This window comes from Plecotus auritus (assembly GCF_963455305.1).
Source record: "Plecotus auritus genome assembly, chromosome: 2".
In the NCBI taxonomy this organism is placed as follows: domain Eukaryota; kingdom Metazoa; phylum Chordata; class Mammalia; order Chiroptera; family Vespertilionidae; genus Plecotus; species Plecotus auritus.
In genome coordinates, this window is record NC_137771.1 from 196,467,611 (window position 1) to 196,487,144 (window position 19,534).

Here is a 19,534-nt window from a genome sequence, read left to right on the forward strand (position 1 = left end):
ATGCACAAGGTACTGAACAGAAATGTATTCATGATATTAATAACCCCAAATAAAGGTGACCACCAGAGAAAGACAAATTAGAGAATAGGCGAGAAAGAAGAAGAGAAAAAAAAGAAAAAGAAGTGCAAAAATGAAATTGGGAAAAGGAAAAAAAAAAGTAAGAGAGAAAAGAAAGAGAATAAGAAAGAAGAGGGGAACAAACTATATATATGGGGAGAAAACTCCAATAGAACAGCCACTAATCCCAACAAATGCCAGCAACAAGTACCCGGAGATGAATACCAACTACAAACAACAACTAATATTAAGCGAAGCGAGGGAACACAGAAGCAAAAAACAAACAAAAACAAAACAAACAAACAAAAAGAATAAGCAAAACAATCTCACAAACAAGCATAAAAAAATATATATAATCAACAATCAAGCAAACAACAAAAGGACAGAGAGAAAAACAACTTTTTGGATAGTGAAGACAGAGAAGAGAGAGGTGTGCATGGACTTGGACCAGGGGATTGGAAATTAGGTATATAAGTAGGGTGAAATTTTAACAGGGGTTAAAAAGAAAGAATAGGGAAAATCTAAAGCAGAAAAAGGGTAAGAGAAACAGGACAACAGAAGGGGAAAGTTAGGAAGAGAGTGATGGCATAAAGGTAGAGTTGAGATAGAGTAAAATGATGCTAAAGGGAAGATGAAAATAGAATGTAGAACTCTAATCCCAAAGTAAAATAAAGAGAAAATAAAATGATACTTAAAAAAAAAGGTAAAATAGTAGTAGTAATAATACTGATTGAAAATAAAAATGTAATAATTAAAAAGGTAAAATCAAGTGAGGAAAAAATAAAAAATATTAGTTTCTTAAGTAAAAGATGAAAAAATAAATAAAAAATAAAAACAAAAATGTGTAGCAGTGAAGGTCATTCACTTCTTCTACTGTTCTGTTTGGCACACCTGTTTTCTAGTCAGGACAGTATTGCAGTTCCCTGTGTTCTACTGCTCCTCAGTGTTGTAAGCCAGTCCTGATTTTTAAGCAGACAGTGTGTCTTAATTTCATGTATTCCTTTATTTGTGTTTACATAAGAGTCAATTTGTGATTCAACCCCTGGGTGGCAGTGTTTCTGGACTGACCTCTGGGTCTATAGGTCCTCTATAGCCAGTGCTTAGATCCTACTTTCCCTGTGGCATTTCAATACTGGTTTGTGGGAGTGGGTTGCCCCAGAGCTGGTTCTCTGATGGTTATTCCCCGCTCTGATCCTCAGGTTCCAGAAAAACAACTTTCCCCTGCAGTCTCTTAGGGTGTCCCCAATTGGGTGATCCTATGTATTGGACTTAGTAATCAGAAGCAAGGATTTAAAGGAAAAAGAAACAAACAAACAAAAAAAAAAAAGAGCCAGCGTAAGTGTGCGTACTCCGGGACTGTGCGCAAGTCTGTGCAGTCTTTTTACCCCCCTTGGGTCTAAGCAGCCAGCACACTTTTAAAATTTTTAGGCTCTCCTTTTGCGTCAGATCAAAATGGGTTGCTTTTTAGAGATCCTTTCTGTTAGCAGCTCTGAGGACCCCCTTCCACATTCACGGATCACGCCAGCCCCACCTGCCATGGATTTTTCTAGGCGCAGACTTCTCCAGGTCCTCCAGCTCCTGCAGTGTGTGCGTTTCTCTCTCCTGCCGGGACCAGAGACCTCACCTTATCCCAGGCGAAATCTGACCTTTCCGTGGTGGAGTGTAGAGCTCCTCTGAATCCATGTGTTTGCCCTAATTGGGGACTGGTGTTCTGGGGTTCGCCCCAATTTGGGACCGGTGTTTGCCCCAATTGGGGAACGGTGTTCCAGTGTTCTGTTTGGTGGGTGCCGTAGTTGTTGATTTTCAGGCTTCCGATAACATCCACTTTTCCCTTCAAGATGGTGCAGTCTCCGCGTCCGAGCCGGTGACTCCGGGAGGGAACCCAGCAGCAGTGGGGGCTTTCCGCTCAGGGGAGCCCCGTCCAGCAGTCCCCCACCGTCTCCTGGAGTATAGCTGTCCCTCAACTCACCAACAAACACTTCCCGTGTGACCCTCAGATGTTCTTTCTATCTGCTCCAGGATAAGGCTCGGGACATGTCTGTCTATTCCACCGCCATTTTTTCCTCTCCTGACAAATTAATTTTTAAAACTGTGAAAGGCATTGTCAATGAAAGTGAATGAGGCTCTGACTACTTTGAAGCTTTGCAGCTGTAATAGGTTTGAAAAGAGATGACTGAATGGTTTCCCCATGGGCAGTTCTGAAGCAATTACCAAGTGTAACCAAGTTCTCCTTTGGCGACTGCATTCATGCTTATGTCTGTGCTTCCTTCTCTTCCAGAGTGACTTGTGGTCTCTGGGAATCACCGCTATCGAGATGGCAGAAGGTGCTCCCCGTAAGTATCTTCCTCCCGGTGAAATCAGTTGCTGTCCGCTCTGCAGGTACTGAAGCTTCTGTGCCAGGAGCCAAGGTAGCTTTACTTCTGCAACACCGAGCACAGCATGGATTCTCGCTGGCGTATTTAGAAAGCAGTCATCTTAAATCAACCAGAAGTCCATTCATTTCCGAGTGGTGTGAGGATCTTGAATTTATGAAGGAAAAGGAAAAAGAAAGGGAGGCAAACTTTGGGGAAACTTATTTGTTTTACAGATTCAGTGTGTAGTTGATTCTTAAATTATTCTTCACTTACCATAAAACTGGGACCAACCCACAAAGAATGTAAACTCTCACAAACGTCAATGCTAATTTCCAGTGTATGCATTCCACAAACACTGATACCTGACTGCTTTCACTCCTATTACAATACTGATGTTTAGATTTTTAGCTTTCCCTACTTATTTCAGGCAGGGTGGCCAGGATCTGGAATATTCCTTGAGATCTGGAATATGGCACTGCAGAGAGCCTCTGCCAGGCCGTGAGCAATGCCTCACAGATCCCCATGCAGCAGGCACAACTGACCAAGGGCCTCGCTGCTGCCATGCACTGAGGCTGTGCCTCCCCAGGGCCACTCCCCATCAGTGACGAGCAGGGCAGGGATCTAAGGCAGACCCTTTGTAGGTAACTTTCACTCCTCAGTTTTATTCCTATGTCCCTTAGACTGTAGCACATTTCTGCCTACTTTTCTCCCTCTCACCTTCAGCCAATCAGATTTGCACAGCAATCTGATGACTCCCTCAGCCTTCCCCGGCTCCTTCCCTGTTTCCTTTGAGGCAGAAATTGCCCCCTCTCACATTTAATAACACCTTGGTGGCTGCTTCTCAGAGGCTTCTAGTTGCATGACAGGTTGTTATGTGCATGTGGTTCTTTTTACCTTCAAGTCATCACCCTAGAGTTGATAGATTTATCTGTAGCTTGATTGATTTGGAGTCTTTGTTGACAACTTCCCCTCATCCACTATGCTAAAAGGCATTTATGAATCATAAAAATAATATATTACAGTCTCAAAACCATATTGTCACTCTTGATAAGTAGTTGAAGAGGCTAAAAATAAGCTTCAACCCACAGAATTCTGTAGCTTTGGGGGAGAATATATTCTTATTCTAGGCACAAAGGAAAAGATACTCCCAGATGTTTGAAAAGTAAACTAGTGAAATATTGTGCTTAAAATAAAAATGTTTGAGTGCTTTCACTATAAACGATAATGTCATGTTTACAAGTTGAGATATTTTTATAATTTTCCTGCCAGACTTCGTTTGCCTTGATCCTGTGGGCTTCCTGGGGCCAGGGAATGAAATGAAACATAAGAACCATCATAAACCCTGAAAAGCCATTCAGGATATTTGGAAATACAGAGGGAAAGGTGTCTGGTCTAGTGTTTTATATTCCAAAAATCTATGTAGATAACATTGTATTTGGATGAGCCTTCAGTGTATAAGAAAAAGACCATGGATTATCAAAAATCCTTTGTTTTGACGCTTAAGATTTTAATCATTAAATAACTTCATTTCCCTTGATGTTGTTTACTTTGAATCTCAGATGGTTACTTTAGTAAAAGGAAGGTTGTGGACCCTTTAACTTCGTACTCTTAAATATAAAGTCAAAGCAGAAATGTTACTCTAGCTGAAACGTGTTGTGTTTTATGAGGCTTGTAGCTGGCCATCAGCTCTGCTAAGCGCTCACCAGATGGAGGCTTTGTGATCTCTTCCCTCTGCTCACTGGTCATTCGAGCACTCGGGAGCCGTGTGGTGACATTGGCTGCACAGTCAGGATGAGCTTGGCGTGAGTGTGGCCTCCTGGCTGGAGCTGGCCCTTGTTTGGTCTCTTGCAGCTCTCTGCGACATGCACCCGATGCGAGCCCTCTTCCTCATCCCCCGGAACCCTGCGCCGAGGCTGAAGTCTAAGAAATGGTGAGTTTGGTCTTCAGTGTTTTACAGATCCAAGGGCAGGACTTTCCTGTGATAATGTTTTGGGGGGGTTAACTCAAATTCTTATGTCCTGCTGACAGGATTAGACTATACACACTAAGACTTGGTGAGTGATTTTACATATGGATCATTCATCTTAAAATACATATTGCGTAGTAGCTCCCCTCTCCCCCTTATCTATGGATTTACTTTCTGAGGTTTCAGTTACCCGCAGTCAAATGCTGTCCAAAAATATTTTATTTCCCCAACCATGGACATCATCATGACTCCATGATCCATGATCACCCAGAGCAGGTGATCCTCCATAGTCTAACACTGCATCACAATGCCTAGTCATTCACCCTACTTCATCTCATCACGTAGGCATCGTGTCATCTCACATCATCACAGGAAGAAAAGTGACTGCATTACAATACAATGTTTAAAAAGAAAGAGACACACAGTCACATAACTTCCATTGCAGTTATTATTGTAATTGTTCTATTTCATTTTTAGTTATTGTTATTAATCTCTTACTGTACCTAATTAATAAGTTAAACTTTATCATAGGTATGTATGTATGTATGTATGTATGCATGTATAAGTAAGAACATAGTATATATAGTGTTCTGTACTAACCATAATTTCAGGCATTTGCTGGGGGTTTCAGAATACATCCCCGTGGGAAAGGGGGTACTATTGATTTGCACAGCAGGTCTTTATCCCCACACCTTTAAGGTAAAAGAGCTCTTAGCTAAAATGGGTAGTCAAGCCCAGCCAGCGTGGCTCAGTGGTTGAGCATCAACCTATGAACCTGGAGGTCACAGTTCAATTCCAGGTCAGGGCACATACCCAGGTTGCAGGTTCGATCCCCAGTGTGGGGCATGCAGGAGGCAGCCCATCAATGATTCTCTCTCATCATTGATGTTTCTGTCTCTATCTCCCTCTCTCTTCCTCTTTGAAATAAGTAAAAATATATTTTAAAATAAAAATTAAAAAAATATATGTAAAATGGGTAGTCAAACCCAAGTATTATCTCTTCTGGCAGCACAGCCCAGAGATGGTGATAGTTCAGAGATTCCGCCTGTTAGATTGGCTGACTGTTCTTCTACATTTTAAGACAATAATTCTCTAAGTGCATACACACGCCTGGTGGTATGTGAGATGATTTCATAGGTCTGTACATGAACATTTATAATTTTGGGTTTTTCTATTGCTTTCTCTTATGACAGGTGATACCAGCTTCTTATTTTGGGTAGTGATATAACCTTGCCATTTAATAAACTTATTCACATAAAAAAGTGACTTAAAGTAAAATACTAAGTGAATTCTGGTATGGGGTGTAAAGGTATGGTGCGAATTATTAGTAGTGAAGTTTGGGAAACAGAGTTTCACAGGTTGGCTGGACTTCTGACATGTGCTTATATGAGGGTCTTTGTGCTTTATTAGTCTGTAACAAAAATGCATCACTCCCTCCCTTACCCCTGTGGCTGTGGTATCCTCCCTGTTGTGGTGTATTCTTGAGCCTCTGATTCCCCTTGCACAGGGTCAATTCCTGGACCACCTATGACCTCCTGTCCTTTTTTAGAGCATGAGGGACAGACTGTTTGCCCCCTCTCATGCCACTTCATGATCATGCCCTTGCCCGGAGCCCCTCCTGTTTCTCACCCACCCACAGTTCCACCCTCCACTATTCAGAGAGCAGTCTTGATCAATATCAGTCACCCAGAAATGGCACAGCCACCCGGGGGAGCAGAGACAGGCACACTGCACCAAAGAAGGGAAGGAGAAGGGCCGGCGGCCCTGGAGTTGCCAAGGCTGCAGGAAGAGAGAGGGAGAGTTGCTATTGGTAACGAGGAGGCAGAGCATCCTCCGCTCCTGCTTCTCTCTCCAAGAGTCACTGTGATGTGAGACCATTCTCTCCCCAGCAACAGCCTCCCATTGGGCACCGCACAGCATGTGATCGCCCGGTGCTCAGGCCCTGCTTCCTCCTTTCTCCCTGGAACAGACTCCCCGGGGGAGGAGGCAACTCAGTTCTGTCCCCTGGAAGCAGCAGTGGCACTACGGAGCCTTCTGCCAGGTTTCTGCTTGTCCTTCACACCCAGCCTGTTGTATACAGTGGCTTCACTCACCCTGTTCCCTCTTCTCTCCCTGCCCTGCCACTGAACAGCCGTTTCCAGCTTCCCACAGCCAACAAGTGGGTTTCTTTGAGCAGCTGCACACCATATTTCAGAAATATTAGCAAACATATCTACAGCATTTATATATGTTGATACACGTACTTACATGTAATAGGCACTGTTTTAAATATTTTGTACAAATTAACTCATTTAGTTATCACAGCAGTCTTTTGAGATAAGTACTTAATCTCCCTATTTGCAGCCAGCGAAACTGAGGCACAGAGAAGTTGTATAATTTGCCCAAAGTCACATAGTAAGTGATGGAACCAAAGGAGAAAAAAAAAGGGATAGTTCTGGGAAATACAAATTTTAAAGGTCAAATTGCATGTAGGGAGTCAGTCCTATGATTACCAACAACTTTTAGCCTGGCTGGTTATAATGATTAATATAATAATCTTCCAGGCATTTTTAATTCCTTTAACACAATTGAATATATAAACAGGAAAAATCTGGTAAGATAAAGTGCTCAGTGACACTGGTATTATAAGAACTAGTGTCTCAGACTATAAGCACCAATCATTAACATTTATCTCTCCGTGCCAACCCTGGGGAAATTAGTATTACTAATCTTAGGCATTAAAAAAAAGACAGAACTAAATTACTGGCAGCAGAGATTCTAACAATAAAGTTATATAAATGTACTTTAAGACCGCTCAGCAAATAGCCAGGTAGTGTTCAACATAGGTGGTGTTTTTAGTTTTAATTAAATGTGTAATTAAGTATATTGATTCTTTGGTCACACTAACTTAAATAAGAGATGATGAAGCTTTCTTTGAAGACTTGTAAGTCAGCATTATTTTCTTTTCAAACACAGTACCGTTTGAAGAAGATGTGGGACACATTGCCAGCTTTGTGGTTCTGCATCTTGGCCCACCCTTTGGACCCAAAGTTGTTCTCTTGAATTTCTCTTGAGGTTCTTTCCCACTGGGAGAGTGTGTGGGAAGTGACCCTGAAATAGGCTGGTTCCATTAAACATCTTCAACATTCTCATCCTGGAGATTTCTCTGAGTTTTTGAGGTGTCAGTACTGGGGAATGGCATGGACAGTCTGTTAAGTCTGGATATCTCATTTTTAAAGTGGGTGTGATTTCTTTTATTTATCATCCTCTAATTAATAGCTAATCACTTTATGAAAAATGAGCACTTCCTTCTAGTTGGAAACAGGAAAAAGAGAACTGCCATTTGCATTCTTTGTTCATATTTAATAGCTTTCTGTCTGTTTTGTTTTCATCTTCCTAATATTGATTTTCCACCTAGAAAAGCACCGTGTGGAGTTTGTTTATTTCTTTATGCAGGTTAACCTCATTCTCTTCAGTTGATTCCTTAGGAGAGTCCATTAATTCATTATGGGGTGGTTTTTTTTACAAGGTCTCTCCTTAGGTGATAATCACATTTGTGCCTCCACAGATTTACCTGATGGGTCTTAGAAAAACAACATAATAAAACAATATCTACTCTCCAAGCCCCCCTTTCTGTCCCTCACAGATTTGAAGGTAGACCTAGGACAGCTCTAGTCTGATAACCATTCGTGCATCACTTGTTTATCAAACATGTCAGAGCAGGTAGTGTGCTCATGATACAAATATGACTCAAGCACATCCAAACACAGGATTTCCAATGTGAAGGAAGCAGGTATGGGCTGAAGGACATACAGGGTGCATAGAGTGTCCATCCTGTTATCATGATGTATAGTCCAATCCTGATTCATCCCGAGTTGACCCCAAGCATAGCAGGTTACCTTTACTTTTATAAAATGTTTTAAATGCTTGGGTATAGTTTAGAAATTTAGAAAAGAAAAATATCAATAATTCAGTACTTTAAAAACATGGGAAAAGGTGAGAAACTGCTTTGATCTGGGCAGGACTGAAGTGGTGCATATGCGAATGTCCTCTCACATTTGAATCTTGAGGAGCACACTTACCATTATATTCTGTGTGGTGTCAAGGCCTTAAGTAAATACACCACACACACACACACACACACACACACACACACACACACACACACACACACAGCCTGCTGGGAAACTTAGGAAAGGCTTGCTCCTGGAATGCACTCCTGTAAGGCCACAGTGCTTCACAAGAGGGCGACAGAGAGCACAAAATGGATTCCCTCCAGCTCTGAGCAGGGTGGGGACGGTGAGTAGGGTGACCAGGGTTCTGCCGAGGTCTCTGAGGGTGAAGTGCCATATTAGCAATGGAAAACCTTGGACAGGCATGCTATAGAGTCATGAGCTTAATTGTTTATCATACTGGAAATTCTTGGAACTTCCAGCAGGAACCTGCATGCTCCACTCATGAATCATAGCTAAAGTCCATTGATTTCGCCTGCTGCCCTAATCATTGGTGTGGTATCTCTCACCAGCGCTCCCCTGCCCCTGTGTGTCTGTGGCAAAGGGTTTATCTTTGAGGAAATACTGCCTTCCTAGAGGGAGATAATTTGCTTCTGGGTATGAACTTAGTCCCTTAAAGTTAAATTTCTAAGTCCGTGGGTTGATAACAAGCATATGCATACATCCTGATTTAGTTAATTGGAAAGCAGAGTTCAAACGTGACTCTGAAATTACCAGTTAAAAAATTTGTCAGATCAAGTTCACTGTCCCATAGAAGAATCTTGTTCATTTTTACAAAATGGACTCCTCTATCCAACCTTGGTTTTACTTTTTTCACATTGCATTTTCTGTCTCATTTAGATATCTCACTTCAGTGTTCCCTGACATACAGTGTGCTCACTCCCAACTGGAGTTTTTCACTGATTTTATACCTCCCTGAACTGTCCTTTCCCCAGAGTGATTTCTTCCTAATTCTTTAAGACCCAGCTGTGGTTCTCTCATTCCCATAGAACTTCCAGGTATGATTCCCAATGGGCTCTTTCTTTCTCTGATTCCTTTTGGTTTCCTGTGAGATATTATGTATGAATTGTGCAAAAAAAAAAAAATACTTTCACATATAATCACTGCCATAGATGGCATGAATTGTGTGTTGATGGTGATGATGCCTTTATACCCCATTGTACCTAATATAGGGCTAGACCTACTTTGTGATGGGTCGATCTCTACATTGGCTGATTGGACCTATTTTCCTTTTTCTAATTTTTTATTCTAGCATTTCAAAAAATATGTTTGCCTTTCTTTGGATTGTCTTTTAACCTGTGCTTCATCTCTTTTGTCTGGCAGGTCAAAAAAATTTCAGTCATTTATTGAGAGCTGCTTGGTAAAGAATCACAGCCAGCGACCAGCAACAGAGCAACTGATGAAGCATCCATTTATACGAGACCAACCTAATGAACGACAGGTCCGCATTCAACTCAAGGACCATATCGATAGAACAAAGAAGAAGCGAGGAGAGAAAGGTTAGAAGCACATTTGTATTTCAGCAAGGGAAACAAAAGATGGAGTGAGTCCTGAGCTCTTGATGTATTTGGAGGTGACTGTGGGGATTTCTAATGGGCCTGCATTATTCTTTCGTGTGAGGGGCTGCCTCTGAGATCACAGCCTGTGGGCATCAATGGAGTGAGACTGCTGAATGGAATCTTTCATGAGAGAATAGAACTGAGAGAAATATCACCTTTTCCAGGCACTGAACAAAGAGTCATGTTGAGTGATACTATGAAGTTGTTTAATATTTCAAGTGGTTTTCTTAATTCAAATGAATATTCATGTTTTGAAAACTAAAGATCTACAGAAGACAGACAACCTAAAAAATCTAGTTGACATTTTTCGGTACTGGCAGTCTTCAACATTTAAAGAATTTGTGCACTGAGGCTCATTTCTAATTTAGTTATTTGGAAGTCAGAATAAATGTTCTTATTGTCTCCGTGATATAAAAGAGATTGCCAGGCTTTTTTCTTTTGAAGCTGGAAGATCATTTAATGCACTTCTTTATTTATAGATTCAAAAACTTATCTCTCATGGCTCTGGCTGTTATACCACACTGTTTTTTCACTACATTATTGGAAAGGACATCAGTCCAAACTTGGGGTCCTAGGACTGTTTGGATAGAGACTCAAAAATTCCTTAATTAGCATCCTGACCAATGTAAACATGCATGTGGTCTGGGGCAGGTTTTATGACTTCTTGGGTTGGGAGGTAGGGAAGGTTGAGGTAGGGAATGAAAGGGAGAGGTACAGAGGATAGACAGGTGAGTTCTCCCTGAGAGGGAAAAGGAGGGGGAAGCTGGCAGTGACGTTGCAGTAAGGAAGCCATATAGACCTGGCAAGGTGAGCACTGAGTGTGCAGGGAGTGGAGAATAGAGAGGAAGGCCAGGGATGGGGGTGGGAGGAACTTGGTGATATGCTTTTCCTTGCCTCAATCCTCTCCACCTCTCTCCTTTGTTCTTCTCAATCCAGAAGGAGTAGTGGAAGGTGATGGGCAGCATAGAACAGGGTTGCTCTCTTTTTATTTGGTTTTCCTTCTTCTTTGCCTCTGAAGTTAATATCTAATGTGGCAAGGTATTAGCAGGGACCTAAGGGGTAGGGTGCTGAGCAGTGTAGGAATCAAGATTAGGCATAGGTAAGATCAGCAGAGGGCTTGGAGAGGAGGAGAAATCCTCGTGAAGGTTCAAGAGAAGAGATCCTCCTTTGTTGCCAGTCTGGAGACTCAGGAAAATGTGTGATCAGGTTAGGTTCAGGAGCAGGAGGATATGAGGCTCAGCCAAAAATGAGGTCCACCTCCAGTTGTTTGTGATGGAGAAGGACAAGATGTCAAACAGAACCAAGGAGCTGGGGGCGGGGCAGCCCAAGCTGGAGGAACTAGGCATGAAACGAAATAGGTAAGTGATAGTCAAAAAGGACTGATTTTTTTCAACTGTTTACTTATTAATAGTGGTCTTGGGTCACTCTGTGAAGTCAAAATTTTAAAGAAAATATTTTAGGGTGGTATGTCAGACATGCAACCATTCAAGGCCACCTTCTCTAAAAAAGGAAATTTCTTTTACTGTGGGTACATAAAGTAGGTTAAGTGCTCAGAATTTTGTTTTCAGACTCAAATTTTAAGTTCAGATTCTAGTCTACTCTTTGATAGTTATGTGAACTTCCCACAGTTTTCTAATCTTTAAAATAGAACTGGATTTATTACAATAATTAGTGTTGTCTGGCATTGTTGCAAAGATTAAATGTGATAGTACGTGTAAATCGCTTCATACAATGCCTGGCACATAGACATACTCGATAAATATTGGCTATTCCTATTTAGATGATTCTTTATTGACCTATAATTTTTCAGTACCATCCAGGATTACTTTCTGAGGACTCTCTGCCTCTGACCTGTAAGGATGAATAAAGTGTGTGCCTTGGGTTGTCTTCACATTTTGTTGATATAAACTGGAATGTGAGTCAGAACTCTCTATCCCATGAAAACAGACTATTTTTAATCTGTTCCTTCTTTGCAAAGTAGAAGAGAAGAGTACTGGTAATAGGTATACTTAACTCTCCTTCTATTATCATATATTTGACCCCTTTACCATCTTCTACCTTCCCTGACTCCCCTTCCCCTTTGGTAACCACCATAGAATCTAACCATTTTTTATTTTATTTTATTTTATTTTATTTTATTTTATTTTATTTATTATTAGAGAGAGAGAGAGAGAGAGAGAGAGAGAGAGAGAGAGAGAGAGAGATATCTATGTGAGAGAGAAACGTCAATAGGTTGCCTTCTGTACGTGCCCCAACCAGTGATCAAACCCACAACCCAGGCATGTGCCCTGACTGAGAATTGAACTGGCAACCTTTTGGTGCACAGAATGATGCTCAACTAACAGAGCCTCTCCAGCCGGGTGAATCAACAATTTTAATGTTCATTGCTTTATGATATTTTTGCCTGATATTATTTTTTTCCTTAAAATATGTTGACACATGCTAATTTAAGCCAGTGTTATAAATACAATCAAACCAGATTCTGGAGAAGTATTACAATTAAGAAGCCTGATAAATGAAGGTTTTACCCTAGAGAGTAAAAATAATTGGATTAATTGGGTGCTTTTTTCCCTTTATAATTACCTTTAATAGATAAATTTTCTGCATTTTACTTTGAACTCTGTTTATTGAAAGTTGGGAATATTAAACTTTTAATGTGGAATATTGAAACACTTTATGAAGGTTCTCTATGTAAGTAGCCTTAAATACATGAAGCTAACTTGTGATTTTAGAAAATATGCTTGAAGTCATCACACTTTCAGCTTCATTTAATTATCCTTTTAATGACTAAATAGTATGGAAAGCAAAGGTGTGTTCAAGTTTATGATGAAACTAGAGGCCTGGTGCACAAAAATTCATGCACTGTTGGGGGGAAGAAGGGGACCCCTCAGCCCGGGCTGCACCCTCTGGCAGCCCGGGAGCCCTCAAGGAATGTCCAACTTACCGCTTAGGCCCACCACCCCCACTGCGCTGGCCAGCCATGAGCCGGCTTCTGGCTGAGTGGTGCTCCCCCTGTGGAAGCGCACTGACCACCAGGGGGCAGCTCCTGCATTGAGCGTCTGCTCCCTGGTGGTCAGTGCACATCATAGCAACTGGTTGTTCTGCTGTTAGGGTCACTTTGCATATTACCCTTTTATTATATAGGATGCTATAGTCCTCAGCATGCCCCTGGTGGTAACATAACCAAATTGCTTTTTTAGTTCCTTTAGGGGTACACAAATATTTTCCAAGTGGTAATTACTAACCCACAGCTATAAAAGGATAACAGTAATGTGACACTACCCTTCCTTGCTTAAAATAAAAAGCTACACACAGAAGAGTTCTCAGTATGGTTTATACAAGGAACAGCAAGCCTTATATATATCAGACCTGCTGGCCTTTCTCATTCCATCTGCTTTTCTCACACCCAGACATCTTGCCACTCATGTCATTGTTTCCTGAATATGCCATGCACTGTAATACTGTCAGCCACTGTCAGTTGGTTATGTTTGCTTAGAGTGCCCTTTTTCACCACTTTCAGCTACCACCTGCCTGGAAAAGGGCCAGTGACCTTCCAAGGCCCACCTCATTTCCTCCTCAAAGATTTCATGTCCCGCCCTAACCAGTTTGTCTCAGTGGATAGAGCGTCGGCCTGTGGACTGAAGGGTCCCAGGTTCGATTCCGGTCAAGGGCATGTACCTTGGTTGCAGGCACATCCCCAGTAGGGGGTGTGCAGGAGGCAGCTGATTGATGATTCTCTCTCATCGATGTTTCTAACTCTCTATCCCTCTCCCTTCCTCTCTGTAAAAAAATCAATAAAATATATTAACAAAACAAACAAACAAACAAACAAAAGATTTCATATCCCCCTTCCCCATCATGACCGTATTGCTATTTTTGTGTACTTCTATTTAGCATATAATATGTTGGAAAGAACATTAGTTTTAAAATTGGAAAAAGTTTGTATTGAATTCTAAATCCAAATCCCAGATTTATTAATGAGATGACATTGGTCATATTTCTTAACCTCTTATAATCTCAATGTCTTCACTTGAAAAGTGGGTATTATATTAAAGGATTATTATGAGAAATAAATAAAGTATCAAGTATGGTGACTGGCATGGGAGATACCCAATAAAGATTAGTTCCCTTTCTTTATAATCACAGGGACTCTAATTACTTATTTATCCATCTTACCCATTAAATTTTGATCTCCTGCAAAGCAAAGTCTCAGTCTTAATCATTATTGCATGTTAACTTGCTTAACATATTATTGAATTAAATGGATGTCCCCAGAGGGTCAATCAAAACACATTTAACTATATTTTTAATAGCACATATTGCCAAAAGTTTCTTTCTGGTATTTATCATGATATCAGAAGGCAATTTATGAGTCCATATAAGTCATATTAAAATTCCTACTTGAAAAATTATTAAAACTCACAATAAGTTAACTGGACCAATGAAAGATTCATTTAGGTGGTTCTATATTGTGAGTCAACACAAACTGAAAGATGATTTTTCACTTCCTTGTCTTCACTTTTGTATGAGCACTGGGCATTGGGAACAGAGATCTTGAGTCAGGTGGGACAGGCTTGGATATGGTTAATTCCATGTACTTGGATGCAGCTAATGGGAACTATCGGAGCTCAAGTCAGGGTGCCTGGAGCCTGTCCCAGCTCAGCATTAATGACAACTCTTTGGACCTCAGTTTATTTATATATGAAATGAGTAGGTTGGGCTTCACAGGGCTGTAGTTTCCTTTTTATGCACTAACCTTCTGTGAGTCTCTCTTTAGATGAGACAGAATATGAGTACAGCGGAAGTGAGGAAGAAGAGGAGGAGAATGACTCGGGAGAGCCCAGGTAGGAGCGCAAGAGCCACATCTTCTCATTTCCACATTCTGAATTGTGCTTGTGATTCACTTCCTATTGATTTATAGGTTCATTTATTTTTTAAGAATCCCAGCATGATGGTCTTACTTAATTTATTGCCTACAAACATGCTCGTTCATTAGGGAAAATTTCCCTAGGCAGACTCATGAAAATGTGGAAATCAGCATATTCTTTACCTTGTTCCCCAAGATTTATGGTCTCTATTCTAAGGCCTTGTTTCTTCACATCTGTAATGTGTAGAATGGGCAGCAGGCGATCATCTGGGTGATACAGGACTAAAAGTACCTAAAACTACATCTTTCTGGAGACCTAAGTGGTATTTTTGGACGTGAGTCATTCAATTCATACCTTTGAAAAGCCCATTTGGGCATGTTCTTGTCACAGGCCTCGGTATTTTCACTGCAGCTTAATCCAAGAGGAAACAATTTCCAGAAAATCAAATTACACTCTAGAGGTGAACCCTAAATAGAGACTTCCATGCCCACTCCTGTTGTCATGTGTCAGACCCCAGAATCAAGTGCTGCTTAATTATTATCATCTCTACATTTTAAATTTCACTTGACTTTGATTCCAACTTTCTTCTAGTCTGTGTTTATAAATAATTAATGCCAGTGTGCTCACGCTGCCAGGATCTCTCTTTCGTGAGAGAATTCAGCTGGCGGCAGTTCAGAGAGCCCAGGGCACAGTCACACACATCATGGTGGGCACGCTGTTCATGTGAAGTGAGATTAACTGGGGAAAATGCACAAGTAGAAACATCGCTGGGATATATGGGTCTTCATTCATTAGCCATCCCAGGAGGGAAACCCAGTGCTCCTGAAAAAGGAGCAGTTCCCATACTGTGGAGGCGGAGCTTCTTGACCAAGGAAGGGGCCAACTCATTCACTACTAGGATGAGCTGGTAGGTACCTTTTTGGAGCTAACTCAGACCTACCAAGCTGGATTATTGCCAAAATACCCAGAACAGGGCAGGCGGGACTGAGCTTGCTGGGCCACCCGGTTTTTCTCTGTTTCACGCCACAGGACTTCTCAAGGTCAAAGACTGAGAGATAAATCTTTCCCTCCAGCTGATACTTAACATCCTGGCCACCCCTGGCTTAGCAGCATTGAGATGATGACTGTCAAGTTGTGACATGGCAAATGATCATTCTTGTCAAGCCAAGGACCAAATGCCCTGCTTTCAGAGAAGTTGTACACTATTTTCCAAAGCTCACCCAGGCAGCCGTGTCAGTCATTCTGATCACTCTCTAGAGATCTGAAAAAGCCCTTTTTAACTAATGCTTGCTAAACTGCATGTTAGCAGTCACTTAGTGAGCCAATCTAGCCATGCCTTGACATTTCTATAATTGTAACATGTCATTATATCACATTGAAGACTATGTTCAAAGTCCTGTTTTATGGACACATCTAATTAATAATCTTCATGAAATCCTGAAAAGTAGAAAGAGACAGTGGTTATCTCATTTTAGAAATGAGGTAACAGTCCAAGGGTGGCAACCTGGTCACACACCGAGTTAATGATGGAGTCAGTAATACCGCTCAGATCACCTGACATTGATCCAGCATCCTCGTGCGCACGTGAGGGACGAGAAGCCCCCCTGCCTTTGCACAGAGCAGGTGGCCTGCGTAGATAAGCGTTGTCATTTGGGGTTTGCTTTAGAGTTCTACACAAAGGCTATGCATTTTAGGGGAGGATTGTTAGTAGAATCCAAGCACTGTCTCTGTCTGGAATGTTACAAATGAAGGCTTTTTATGTCATTTTCTGGCAGTATCTCACATAGCATGCTATCCAATCTCCAAGAACAGAATGATCACCTCATCAGCTGCCACCAAAGCAGCTCCTTCCACAAGCATTCTCCATCTCAGTTGTTGTCACCACCATTGCCCAGGTGCCAAGACCAAACCTGCAAGTCATCCTTCAATCCACACATTAGATCCACCAACAGATTTCATGAATTCTGTCCCAAATGATTCTTCCAGCTTCCATCCCCGCCACTTCCGCCCTGAAGTCTCCACCCCAGAGCCATTTCAGTAGCAGCCCAGCTGGTGGCCTTGCTTGTCCTCCTACCCACTGCAGACTGTTGTCCATTCAGCAGCCAAACAAATCAGATCATGTTACTCTCCTGCTTCACCTTTCCTTGTGTGGCTCTGCCCTCACATCCCTGTCTCTCTGACCTCCTCTACCACGCTCCCTGTCATTCCCTCTGCTCTGGGAAAGACCAGCTGGAGCTCAGTTACTTGAAGAGGCCACACCTGTCCCCACCACAGGCCTCTATACAGCTGACCCTTAACATGGTTTTGAACTGCCCAGGCCCTCAGATACATAAGGCTGACTAGGTGCATTGATATATGCCATTTATACAGGGGTCTTGACCATCCTTGGATTTTGGTATCTGCCAGGGGATGGTGGGGGGGGGGGGGGGGTCCTAGAACCAATCCCTGATGGATATTGAGTAATAACTAAGTTTTGGGGTAGTCCAAAGTTATACACAGATTTTCTACTGCACAAGGAAGTGATGAGCACCTCTAACCCCCGTGTTATTCAGGGCTCAGCTGTACTTGCTTTTCCTTCTGCCTGAAGGATTCTTCCCTACCTCTTCTTATGACTGACTCTTCATCATTTGAGTCTTAGCTCAACTGTCACCTTCTCGGAGAGGTCTTCTCTGATCATCCCATCCAAAGCAGAACCCTAATCTTTACCCCAGCACCCTTGCCATTGTCACTTATAAACTATTACACTGTATCTTCTGTAGAGCCGATCAATACCTGAAAATATGCTATTTGTAATTATTGGTCTGTCTGCTTAATTATTTTTTAGTCTTTCCCACAAGGAGATAACTCTAGAGAAAAAACTTGGTTATCTCCCACTGTATACACTAAAGCCTGCTATTTAGTTATTTCAAGTGAGAGCTGCCATAAAGATCAAAAGGGCTAGGTTTGTATGAACAAATAGGAGCCATTTTCTACCTGTCTGTTAGGCTGTTGTGCCCATGACTTTGAGTTATACACATGCAGTTGGATGATGAGTAGGACAGCAGTGCTTTTGGTGTTCCTCTGCCCTCCTTGTTCTCTCTGCCACATGCACAATCAAACACATACATGCCCACGCACGTGCCTAGTGGCCATTTTGCAGGTGAGGTGGAATTGAGGCTCACAGTTCTTAAAGAGAATCTAGGATCAGTGAGCTGGTTGAAGTCCCAGTTGCATGCACCCTCTGTGACCAAAACCAAACCACTTAACTTCACTTTAAATGGCGGGGGGGGGGGGGGGGGGGGAGGGGGAATGGTCACAAGACAAGTCCTGCTCTGTCGACCTTGACCTCGCACTTTCCCTCCCTGGCTCATCACATCTTCACGTGAGCAGCCTGCCCTTTGCCTTCTGTAGTTTGGAGGTGATGTGAGTGAGGGTGAACTGTATTCCTCTAAGGAGAATAGGCTCCCTCAGCTCCTGATTAATTTTTATTTTCTGGCTTTGTTCTTGCCTTTCTTAAATGTGAAAATAAGCTGGTCTTGGGCTCAAGGCTTGCACACACACTAAAGACTTTAGAAAGAGATCTTTGCCATGTCACAAGGGTGAGAGTGGTGTGGCCTCTGGAATGTGACATCCTTCTAGGGAGGGTGACAGCATGTGTATGCAGTAGTCAACTGAAAGGGAGTCTGGACACTAGTCTTTTACTTTGACTCTGTTTCTTTTGGAGGTGAGTATATACTTAATGGAGGACCTAAGAGCCTGTGCTTGAGCGAGTGGTTCATTTAGATGGGCGATTTATTTCCCCTGATCTCCTCCCCCAAGACCCACGGTAGCAGTTGCTTTTGCCCCATGTGGGATCCTGATTTCTCTGTCCTGCCCACAGCTCCATTCTGAACCTGCCAGGAGAGTCAACCCTGCGGCGGGACTTCCTGCGGCTGCAGCTGGCCAACAAGGAGCGGTCCGAGGCCCTGCGGAGGCAGCAGCTGGAGCAGCAGCAGCGGGAGAACGAGGAGCACAAGCGGCAGCTGCTGGCCGAGCGCCAGAAGCGCATAGAGGAGCAGAAGGAGCAGCGGCGGCGGCTGGAGGAGGTGAGCATGCCCTGGCTGCCTTTGCACTCCACCTCTTTTGGCTGGGGTCACTCCCTGGGTATCCACTGTGGGCCCAGATCCCACCCTAAGGTCGGGCCTAGCCTGCTTGGAGTACACACACCTTAAATGCCACAGAGGATGAGGCCGAATGCTCTTACAAGTAAAGGGCTCCCCTTGCTTGGCATGGTGTGACCTTGCTGTAGTCACTTCAGAAAGCTGGGATGCCCTCAACCCCTCAAGCCTAGCTCAAATATCACCTTCTTGTCTGGCCGGTGTTGCTCAGTGGTTGAGCTCAACCTATGAACCAAGAGGTCACTGGTTCGATTCCCAGTCAGGGCACGTCCCCAGGTTGTGGGCTCAATCCCCAGTAGAGGGTGTGCAGAAGGCAGCCAATCAATGATTCTCTCTCATCATTGATGTCTCTCTCTCTCCTTCTTCCTTCCTCTCTGAAATCAATAAAAATATATTTAAAAATAAAAGATGACCTTCTCATGAGGCCTCCTTGACCACCTTACTTAAAATCACACTCCTCTCTCTGGCACGTCCTTGTCTTCCCTGCTTTCTAATTTTTACATAGCTCCTATCACCTTTACACATTCTCTGTATGTATTTTCATCTGTCATCTCTCTCCACTGGGATTTAAGGCCCTGAGGACAGGGGATTTTGTCTCTTTT

At 42.6% G+C, this 19,534-nt stretch overlaps 1 protein-coding gene across 5 annotated transcripts in view; it reads left to right on the forward strand.

Annotated features, from left to right (window-relative positions):
• The window catches only part of TNIK (TRAF2 and NCK interacting kinase), a 372,736-nt gene that overhangs the window by 257,243 nt on the left and 95,959 nt on the right, over positions 1-19,534 (forward strand). For all 5 annotated transcript variants that reach the window (XM_080655707.1, XM_080655708.1, XM_080655709.1 and 2 more), the window contains exons 8-12: positions 2,336-2,390; positions 4,263-4,341; positions 9,693-9,868; positions 14,706-14,772; positions 18,656-18,860. In XM_080655707.1, the coding sequence (XP_080511833.1) occupies positions 2,336-2,390; positions 4,263-4,341; positions 9,693-9,868; positions 14,706-14,772; positions 18,656-18,860 (582 nt within the window). The remainder of the gene's footprint in view (positions 1-2,335; positions 2,391-4,262; positions 4,342-9,692; positions 9,869-14,705; positions 14,773-18,655; positions 18,861-19,534) is intronic.